General features: G+C 41.0%; 2 protein-coding genes across 8 annotated transcripts in view; both read left to right on the top strand.

The window, feature by feature from the left end:
• LOC149382251 (uncharacterized) overlaps window positions 1-4,092 on the top strand; it is a 4,152-nt gene extending 60 nt beyond the window's left edge. Inside the window, exons 1-7 of one of the 7 annotated variants that reach the window (XM_089629831.1) lie at window positions 1-905; window positions 992-1,573; window positions 1,762-1,928; window positions 2,015-2,195; window positions 2,383-3,456; window positions 3,542-3,705; window positions 3,794-4,092. The exon at window positions 1-905 is cut by the window's left edge and continues 60 nt beyond it. In XM_089629831.1, the coding sequence (XP_089485957.1) occupies window positions 125-905; window positions 992-1,573; window positions 1,762-1,928; window positions 2,015-2,195; window positions 2,383-3,456; window positions 3,542-3,705; window positions 3,794-3,946 (3,102 nt within the window). In that variant the 5' untranslated portion in view covers window positions 1-124 and the 3' untranslated portion in view covers window positions 3,947-4,092. Of the gene's footprint in view, window positions 906-991; window positions 1,574-1,761; window positions 1,929-2,014; window positions 2,196-2,382; window positions 3,457-3,541; window positions 3,706-3,787 lie in introns of all 7 variants that reach the window. The other 6 variants (XM_089629835.1, XM_089629834.1, XM_089629828.1 and 3 more) reach the window with 6 other exon arrangements.
• A 539-nt stretch (window positions 4,093-4,631) lies between these two features.
• On the top strand, window positions 4,632-9,545 carry LOC149382250 (FRIGIDA-like protein 5). Its single transcript, XM_089601746.1, has 8 exons — window positions 4,632-5,516; window positions 6,120-6,170; window positions 6,465-7,076; window positions 7,176-7,342; window positions 7,432-7,645; window positions 7,962-8,738; window positions 8,829-8,974; window positions 9,146-9,545. The coding sequence occupies exons 1-8, from the start codon at window positions 4,796-4,798 to the stop codon at window positions 9,317-9,319; spliced, it is 2,862 nt and encodes a 953-aa protein (XP_089457872.1). The 5' UTR covers window positions 4,632-4,795; the 3' UTR covers window positions 9,320-9,545.
• The last annotated feature ends 945 nt before the right edge of the window (window positions 9,546-10,490 follow it).

The following is a 10,490-nucleotide window of genomic DNA, read 5'->3' as shown; positions in this document are numbered from 1 at the left end:
CACCTGAAGCAATTCAAGAGAATTGGGAAAAATCAAGTCAATCCAAAGTCTTCACTTTACTCAACTCACTCCAGCTAGTAAAAAAAAAAAAAAAAAAAAAAAAAAAAAAACCGTGCGCCAAGAAATGTCCCTAGAACGTAAAGCTCCGGAGAAGAAAAACGTTTGCAATAATATCCAACGCTCTTCTTCTTCTTCTTCTGTTCACTCTGCGAATCCTCTGACACATCAATGGGGAGAATTGGGTGGTCAATTCGCTTCTCTCCAGAGCTCAATCGAAGCCCGTTTGAAAGAGCTCCATATGAAGGAGATCAAAGTCAACGAGCGTCTCAGAGAGCTGGAATCCAAAGAGAGAGAATTAGAGGCAAAGAAGCAGAAGATCGCTGATTTGGATCGCGGTAGTACTCACAACAAGAACGATTGGGAAAAGCTGTTGACTTTGCTAAGCGAGTCAACGATCGCTGATCAGGACGAGCTGTGCCAGCGCATCCACCGAGCTCTCGAGCTGTCAAAAGAGCCCGGTAAGTTGGTCCTCGGCGTCGTTAAAGAGCTGTGTAGCCGCGAAAGCGGGTTTTCAAGCAGTGTCGGAACCAGAATCTGCGTGATTTTGCTTGAGCAATTGGCCCGGCTGGTGAGGGATAAGACCGAACCTGAACTACAAATGGAAGCTTTGAAATTGGCCCGAGAATGGAAAGCGAGGATCATCGGGACCGAAAACGGCGGCGGCGCCGAGGGCGGTCAGGTCTCGAATGTGGTCGGGTTTCTTCTGTTTTTGGGCGCTTATGATTTATTTGAAAACAGCGAATTCGACACCGGTGACATGTTGCGTGTTTTTCGGGGAGTCGAAAAGCGGAACTCGAATTCCAACGCGGAGCTTGGTCTTACTCTTGCCGATGGAGATCGAAGAGGTATGTTAAAATATTGTGATTGTATGGTCATTACTCGTTAGACAGATAAAGATTGCAATTTTAAACGCCGTTTTTAATATGCCTAGCTCATCAAGAACTCACAGGCCGGTCTCTTGAGAAAGACTTGACGTTCATGAACCAGATCGTTACGGCGTTCACAAACACCTTTGATGCTCTCAAGAGCTTTTGCGTCGAAATGGACGGAAAAAACGTAAACCTGTTTCTCCACGAGTACTTGGACGGGAACGACTCGTGGACCAAAGCGGTTCTCGACTCCCTTAGCCACACCCCGGACCCGGCAAAACTCGTCTTAGACGCGACGATTCTGGGTTTCGTGCGCTCGCGGCCCGAGTTTCAAAAGGATCTATCAGTCGCCAAAGTCGGGAAAACCTGCGTTCTTCTGTTGGAACAGCTAACAATCTTGTCGCCGCAGATTATCCCCAGTGTGAGAGAGGACGCTTCAAAAGTCGCCGACGAGTGGGGGTCGAATTTGGGACAGATCTCCCAGTGCCACGTGACCTCTCACGTGTTTCTGCTGTTTCTATCGGCGTACGGATTGAAAAGCAAGTACGAGATGAGCGAGCTTTTCCGTCTTTTCGAGGTCGCAAACCAGTTCAAAGCCTCTCCTGGTTTATGCCAAGCCCTTGGTTTGGAAGATAAACTAGAAGGTGAGCTTTTTCATCCATCTTTTAATGTCATTTTGGGAAACTAATATGCAAAAGTGAACCGAAAATGTCCATGAAGTGATAAATTTCTTGATGATTCAGAAAACGCAAAGGCTAATTTAAAACGGAGCATTTCAATATAACGAACTAATATTTTCCGGTTTTTGTTCGGTTCCATGTCTACCAAGCAGTGATAGTTCAGAATCTCATCCAAAAGGGTAAGTTTCTCGACGCTGTAGACAATGTATATGCGTATAACCTGGTCGGAAAATTCCAGCCCGTAGACCTTCTTAAGACCTATTTGAAAGGATCGGTGATCAGAATACAGAAGAAAGGATTCTCGTCAAGCTCACAACAGGTGTTCTTTAGTTTTCTTCTCTTTTTTTTTGTTTTTTTTTTTCGTTGCTCATTGTTGCAGACTTGTAAGATTCAAACCTGATTCAGGCCATACACAAAGAAATAGCTGTGATGAGGACTATACTAAGGTACATACGCAAGTACAAACTCGAATCAAACTATCCACCTGAGGACCTTGAGAAGCAAATCTCGGAGCTCGAGAAAGGGATTGTGAAAAGACCAAAGTCGTGTCGGAAAAGTATTCTTCGAATCCCATCTCTGTCATGTGGTGAGAGCCGTTAGGGTCTTCGATTCCTCGAGTAGTTGGAGTTGATACCAAATGATGAGATAATAATCTAATTGTACTTTTTAGAATTTGTTATTGGAATCCCTGAACTTACTTCTTCGGTATAGTACCTTGCTGATGAAGGTATCTTAATAAGCCCACTATCTCTTCTCTGTTATCTTCTGTATAGCAGGCACTTCCACGGATTCCCAAGCAAAGGCGTCTCAGAAGGGAAATTCAGAGCTCAAATCGCTTTCACAGCAAGATCTACAGTCGGAAGATCAAGTGACAAATGTCACGGAAGATTTACAGTTGAAAGATCAAACGGCATCTCCCAAGGAAGATCTACAAATGGGAAATCAAGCGCCTCCAAAGAAAGATTTAGAGTTGGACGATCAAGCGACGAAGGCCAAGGAAGACTTACAGTCGAAAAATCAAATGGTATCTCCAAAGGAATATCTACAAATGGGAAATCAAGCGTCTCCAACCGGAAATTCAGGGCTCGAACCGCCTCGAAAGCAGGATTCACAATCGGACGATCAACGTATAAAGGCAGAGGACGATTTACAGTTGAAAGATCAAACGGTATCTCCAACGGAAGGTCTACAAATGGGAAATCAATCGTCTTCGTCGGCAACACTACCTTGGTCAAAATTAAAGTCTTTATACACCAATATACTATACGGAAAAAGCTTGAGCCTTTTCTCCAGCAAGCCCACGCAGAAACTCAATTCGACTCCAAGTTCATCCACAACTCAGTATCCCGAGCTGAATTCTTTATGTGTCAACATGGACGGGAAGGGTTTGAGCATGTTCCTGTATGATCACATGGACGATCGCGATTCACTGGCCAAGGAGCTCGGTGAAGCTCTGAAAATCGCCCCCGATCAGTCAAAGCTTGTTTTGGACGCAATGCCAGGGTTCTTGTGTTCACATCCGGAGTTTGACAAGAGCCTTTTGTTGCCCAAAGTCAAACACAGCCGAATCCTGTTGCTAGAGCAACTTATTACGATATCGCCACCGCGTATAACCAATCCCCGCGTGAGAGAGCTAGCTTTGAAGATGGCAAATGAATGGAAACTCAATCTGGGATTAAATTACATTACTTCGGACAACGCGTATGGATTTCTGAGTCTCGTTGCGGCTTATGGGCTCGCATCGGATTACGAGGCCGAAGAGCTTCTCGGTCTTTTGCTTACCGCGAACCACCACAAAGTGTGCCCTCGTTTGTGCCAAATCCTTGGATTAGCCGATAAAGCCACAGGCGAGCAAATATCTAACTCCCTTTAAGCGTATGCCAATAATTTAGCTCATTACTGATTATTTATTCTTCGTGATCTGCGTGACAGTTCTTATCGAAAACCTCATACAGAAGAACCATTTTCTCGAGGCTATCGAGCATATATACGCCTTCGAGGTGACGGAAAAGTTCCCGCCAGTTCGTCTCCTCAAAGACTACCTGTACTTCCAGAGGACATTATGCAAAAAGAAACTCGAGTCGCCTTCGAAACATGTAAATAATTTCCATGGCATGAAAGGTTTTGGGCTTTTATTTTTTATTTTTTTTTTAACTGATACTTTTGCTTTATGAAAAGAATCAGGCCATAGACAGAGAAATCGCCGCCGCTAAAAGCGTAATAGACTGTATCGCCAAATACCAGCTTCAAACTCAGTACCCGCCTGAGGATCTGGAGAAACATATTGCTGAGTTGGAAAAGCAGCGAGCCTGTTTCGCCGGGAAATCTGTAACTTGAAAGCTGTACATATATAGCAAAATGAAAAGATTTTTTTTTTTTTTTTTCCTTATATGCCAAACTTGAAAGCTTGGAAACACAGCTGTGGAGTATGATTTCTATGTTTTTTCTGCCATGAAATTGAACGAAGCAAATGGCTCCAAAACTCGAGTGGTGGCATAAGAAAGAGAGCTTGAGCATCATAGGTATCCATCGAAATAAGAGAAATTACACAAATTAACAACTTATCACATCGAACGATAGAAAAAAAAAAAAAAAAAGCATTAAACTCCAAACCCTTTGAACTCGGCGACCACGAACTCTCTCCTCAAGTGCCTGAGCTTCAAGGTCTTCGCTTTATTCGCCGTCAAGATCTCGCCGATGATCACCCAAAATATCCTCTCAAATTAAACAAAAATAATGGTATTTCGGTAAATAAGTACCTTATTAGTGGCAAAAAAAAACTACACAATTATAATGTTAATATTATACCTCTTGATTCCGGACTGTGGCAGCGAACATTCCTCTGAAAAATAAAACCGAAATGATATTTTGTTAACTCAAATTATTATTTTTTTTTTTTCGGAAATCCCTGAAATAACATTGGGAAAAGATATGGCGCCAAATATTCAACACGAAAGGAACAAAATAATAAATGTTAATTTCAATTTAATTAAAGGAATCATTCACAAACCTTTGTTCTCTCGTCCTGACTCTTCGTACTTTACTATTATTTATTCGTCCAATCTCCAAACACATTCTTCATCGGAAATCAAAAAGTACCAAAAATCAACTAAAAATCCTCTCACACAGTCTATTCTAAACTTCTTCGTTAAGATACTTCCGTTTCTTTTCGACTCGGCCGAAAAAATGTCCGTACACAGCCATGACTGGGAACCTTCTTCTTCTTCGTCTTCCACCTCCGAGAGTCCTCTTCCGATCCTTCCATGGGGAGACCTGGAGCGAAACTTCGCTTCGCTCCAAATCTCCATCGAAGCCCGCCTCAAGGAGCTCGAGATTAAGGAGGCTCAAGTGAACGAACGCCTCCGAGAGCTCGATTCCAGAGAGGCGAAAATTAGGTCACACTCCGTTCCGGATCCCGATCCCGATCCCAGTCCGGGAACTACAGACGCGAAAAAGCTTTTGACTGTGCTGAGCGTGTCGGCGAGTGAGCACGAGACGCTCCGTGAGCGCGTGCGCCGAGCGCTGTGGGACTCCGGCGATCCCGGGAAGCTGGTCCTCGAAGCAATCGGCGATCTGTACGGCGAGGATCCCGAGAAGAGAAAAGGCGCGGTGTTGCTGTTGGAGCAGTTGGCGGAGATTGGGCCGAGTATTGGGCCTGCGGAGCGGGCCGAGGCGGCGAGGCTTTCCCGTGAATGGATGGCCAGGATTAAGGAAGAGGATTTGGATGGTCGGAGCGGCGTTTCAGATGTTTTAGGGTTTCTGCTTCTGATCGGTGCTTATGATTTGGTGGATGAGTTCGACAGCGGTGATGTGTTTGGCGTTTTCCGGTGCATTCAATGCCGGAGTTTCGGGTCTCCGGGCGAGGATTTGAATGCTGATTTCGGTTGGGGCGATAATGATGAACAAGGTAATCTTATTCCCCCACCCCCCCTTTTTGGTGAGATATGTTCCTTTTGCATACAGATTAGTTTTTTGTTTTGACGTTTAAATAAATATCTTGAGTGCCTTTCGAGTGTGAGAATACTCGAATTCAATCACAACTCGGTTTTGAAGGTGAAGAACTTTAGCTGATGAAGCAAATAGGATGTTTGGTTTCGAAAATGTTGTCATTTCTCTTGGTACTATGCATAGGCCATTCTATCTTTAAAGTAAATAGTGTTTCCCCATTAATCAATGACGATCAAACACACCGTAATGTTTGAATCCAACTAAAAACATAGTTCATTGCTCGAGTTCACTGATTGCTCACTAAAATCCAGAGTTTATAGGGGGGAAATTACCATCTTCAAGTTCATTTCCATTGAGTCCGCAATAAGATCGTTGATATGAGAGATATTGAAAGAGAATGACTTTAGCCGATGAAGCGAATAGGCTGTTAGTTTTGTAATTTCTTTCGATTGATATGGATATCTGCATATAATAAAAGTTGTATACAGGCATTCGGAGATTACTATTTTTCTTTTCTTTATATTTTCTAAGTGCTGTTTGATTCGATGCTATAACTTGCCAGACTCACCAGCGAGCGCGATTCCAAATCCTCAAGAGGAAGACTGTGATGAAGGTTCGTTCTTTTTTCTTGTTTTATTCGCATAAAGACTTCTGGTTTGTTTTTGCATTTTTTAAGTGACCTTTAAAGGTAAAATGCACAAATTCAATTAAAACTTGTTTTGATTTTAAAGCTAATGAACTTAGCCAGTGAAGCAAATAGGGTATAAGTTTTGTAATCTTCATTGACTGATAGGAAGCTTTTCGTATAATGAGACTCGTGATAACTTTAAGCACTTAGGGGTCATATTATTTATATATGTATATATATATATATAATCTTATTTGATTCAATGTTATAACTTGCCAGACTCCCCGGCAAGTGCGACTCCAAATCCTCGAAAAAGAAGGGGTCCGAAAGTAAAAGACCAGTCTCTAGAGGAAGATTTGGAGTTGGTGAACCAGATAGCTTCAGCGTTCACAAGCACCTTTGAAGCCCTACAGTCTTTCTGCGGCGGAATGGACGGAAGAAATTTGAAGCTCTTTCTCTATCAGTACGTGGAAGAGCACGATTCATGGGGCTCCGAGGTCCGTGAGGCACTAACCTACGCCCCGGACCCAGCTAAGCTCGTGTTGGACTCGATCCCGGGTTTTCTACGCTCACAACCCGAGTTCCACAAGAGCCTGACAATGGCCAAAGTCAGAAAAAGCTGCATTCTTTTGCTGGAACAGTTGATTTCCATTGCCCCTCCGATCAGTCAAAGTGTCGGAGAGGAAGCTCTGAAACTGGCCAAGGAGTGGGGATCAAACTTGGGACAGATTTATCAACGTCCTATTGTTGTGTACGGGTTTTTACTTCTTTTGGCTGCCTATAGATTAGGCTCTATCTACGACAGAGAAGAGCTTCTCCGTCTATTGGGAATCGCTAGTCAGTATAAAGCTTACCCTGGATTGTGCCGTGCACTTGGTTTTGCAGAGGAAGGTGAGCTGGGACAAGGCCAATAATATATTGCATAGCTACGTATCTTACTGCGGATTTTTATTATGAGTCTATGATTTACCTGGCTTTTGTTCATCACAGAGTTAATCAGAAGTCTCACAAAAAAGATGATGCTGCTTGAGGCTGTTGATAATGTTTATGCGTGTGGCTTAGTGAGCAAGTTTCAGCCAGCACCCCTTCTCAAGGGCTATTTAAAGTTTTCGAGGAAAAGAATATACAAGAAAGGAGATCAATCGAGCTTGCAGCAGGTATTACTATAATTATTATTATTATTATCATTTTTTCACTCATTTTTCATGTCTATGAAGATTTCTTTAGCAGTGGTATCTTCTTTCAGAAGCAAGCTATAAACAAAGAAATAACTGCAATAAAGACCGTAATAAAATACATTGCCAAGTACAAGCTTGAATCAACATATCCACCTGGTGGGCTTGAGAAACAAATCTTGCTGCTGGAGACAAAGAAGGACAAAATAAGCAATTCTGCAGAGTTGAATAAACCCCATACACATCCGAAAAGTAGTACAGCGCCAAGCTCCTCTGTACCATGTGGTGAGAGCAGTAAACTTTTAAATATTTTAGTAGTTTTGGGTAATTGTAAAAATTATTGGCCAGAGTGTGTAAAAAGCTGATTGGTTTTTGTTTGTGTGTCTTTTTATAGGAGGTATTCAGGGTTTTTGTTTTCATGCCAGATTTCTCTGTACATAAAACTACAATTGTCGCAGCTTAAGTACAACAGTTATAATGTTCATTAAGCCTATTAAGTAGTGACTTTCAAACTCTTATGTGTTCTTGGTTTTGAGGTTTTGAGGTTTTAAGGATTGCCTATGTTTCAATAATTTCTCTGCTTCTTGCTGTGACTGTCCAGTGAACAAAACCGTCGATTCTAAGCCAAAAGTTGAACCATCTGTAAAGGAAGAATTACCATTGGACAGAGCGGAAAAGGAGGGGAAATCTCCAAATGTGGATTCAAACGTCCCGTCCACTAGCCCTTGGCCTCTTCTCGAGTCCTTCTGCGTCAATTTATACGGGAAAAGCTTCAACATATACTCCCATAAAATCGAAGAAGAGGAAAAACAAGAAGAACCGAATTCGACGGTCTCTTCTTTTTCTTCTTCTTCTTCTTCCTCGGCCAGTCTCTGGCCCGAGCTCAAGCCCCTTTGCATAAATATGGACGGCGAAGGCTTGAGAGCGTTCGTGTATGACCACATCGATGAAGAGAAGAACGAGTCTTTTCGCAGGGAGGTCAGGAATGCGTTGGGAGGCGCTTCTTACCCTGCGAAGCTTGTTTTGGATGCGATGCCGGGCTGTCTGCGTACACAGCCTGAGTTTGACAAGACTCAAAAGATCAATGAAGTCAGGAACACCCGAATCCTCTTGCTGGAGGAGTTGATTACCATATCGCCCCTGATAGGTCCTCTAGTGAGAGAGAAAGCTGTGAAGATGGCGAACGAGTGGAGGGGTAACTTGGGATTTAAGTACAAGAGTCCAAATAATGTGTTCGGATTCCTTCACTTGGTGGCGGCGTATGGCCTCGTGTCTGATTTCGAGGCCGATGAGCTTCTCGGTCTTTTGGGAATTGCGAATCAGCACAGAGTGTGTCCTGGTTTGTGTCGAATCCTCGGTTTCGCTGATAAAGCTTCAGGTTTGTTTCATAAAGGTGATGTCTGGTATATAGTCTGTTTTAGAGGTGTGATTTAATGGAAAAGGATTCTGTTTTTCGTTTGGCTGACAGTTGTTATCGATAACCTCGTTCAAATGAATCTGGTGGTCGAGGCTGTCGAGCATGTCTATGCTTTCGAGGTGGAAAATTACTCGCCGCCGCTTCTTCTGAAGGAATATGTAAAGTCCATCAGGGTTCGCAAACCACCTTCGAAAAAGGTACCCCCTTTTTTTCCTTTATTCATTGTGTCACGCGAGAGTTCTTTCGGAGACCCAAAAAATATATTCCTTGTGTCTTAGGGCAACGCATTTTTTGACTTATGTTTGCAAATTTTGCGCTTTTGACCGGGTTTTTTTTTTTTTTTTTTTTTTTGGTTTGTTGAACACTAGGCCATAGAGCAAGAAATAGCAGTCTTGAGAAGCGTCATTGACTGTGTTGTGAAATATAAACTTGAATCTGAATTACCGCCCCATCATCTTATCACGCGAATCATCAAGCTTGAGAAGACAAAGCGCGCTGTACTTGACCCCAAAAAGGTCACTCCTCCGAATGTACGAGCTTAGATATATATATATATATATATATATATATATATATATATATAAACACTTCGGATATATATGACTGGAATTTGGATTATTTTTATATCATTTGTTGTTGCACCTTTGGAAAACACAAGGAAGATTTTGCGGAGATTTGTATAGTTGTTCTACATTTAGGATTTTGAGACCCGAACTAGTTATACATCGACTGCTTTGGTAGATAAAAAAAATGGTATTTTGAACTTTACTTGCATCAAACTGGTTGCATTTGGATTCTTATACAAGCATAGTGATGTTGAAGCTGTTTTGTTAAACAAGCGTAACTAGAATTGCAATGTTATTGGGACAAATCACATTAAATTCGCACATGAACAAATCAAAACAGTATCTTACCCTTAATTATAAATGTGATATAGGATTTTAGCCAACATACAAGGAAATAGTCGTTCGAGGGGGAAAGGAGTTTGGGGTTAGGTTTTTTTTTTTCCGCTATCAATTAATCAAAATGATCTTATAGTCCTAATAATTCATGTTAACATGATTGATTTGGCATAGCTACCAACAACTAAGAACATCTCTAATCACTCCATTATGGAGTGAGATCAGACAAAATAGAGTTAAATATAATTTTCTATCCAATTATATTTTGCACTTGAATAGTGAAATAGAAATATGAAGTTTCAATATTCATCTCATACCAACTCCATAAATAAGTAGAGTGATCGTTTAATTATATTTAATTGGTTTCTCTAATTTTAAAACAACTCTAAAATTTATTTTATCATAATTTTTTTTTTTGTATGTGTATTAATTTATATCAAATAATATATATAACTATTTTATATTTTCTAATTAGAATTTGTGGTTTAAAATTAATATTGTGATAGATAATAACAACACTAATTACCATCATAAAAAATAATCACAATTGCAAACAAGCTAGAAAATTTATAATCTAGTTTCTATAATTTTTTTTTTTTTGTTATGGATAGGTAATAAATTATATTTAGTATTTGAGTGTGATGTACTTCACTTTATTATTTTTGTGCCAAGTTTTTAAATGCCATGTAATCTGGTTATTTTTAACAAAAATAGTAGTTCATATTTATTTGAGACTCATGAAATCAATTTATATTTATGTAAAATGTATAGAAAATTATATAGCTTGGATTCTAAATACACAAGTTAAATA

This window comes from Urtica dioica, chromosome 11 (assembly GCF_054948205.1).
Source record: "Urtica dioica subsp. dioica isolate 48M chromosome 11, U.dioica_male_clone48M_v1_H2, whole genome shotgun sequence".
Lineage (NCBI taxonomy): Eukaryota > Viridiplantae > Streptophyta > Magnoliopsida > Rosales > Urticaceae > Urtica > Urtica dioica.
This window is presented reverse-complemented; position numbering and strand designations above follow the sequence as displayed.

Coding starts and splice junctions, on each gene's coding strand:
- LOC149382250 (XM_089601746.1), top strand. CDS start 4,796: ATGTCCGTACACAGCCATGACTGGGAACCTTCTTCTTCTTCGTCTTCC. Junction 8,739..8,828: donor TTTCGCTGATAAAGCTTCAG/GTTTGTTTCATA, acceptor TTTGGCTGACAG/TTGTTATCGATAACCTCGTT. Junction 8,975..9,145: donor GCAAACCACCTTCGAAAAAG/GTACCCCCTTTT, acceptor GTTGAACACTAG/GCCATAGAGCAAGAAATAGC.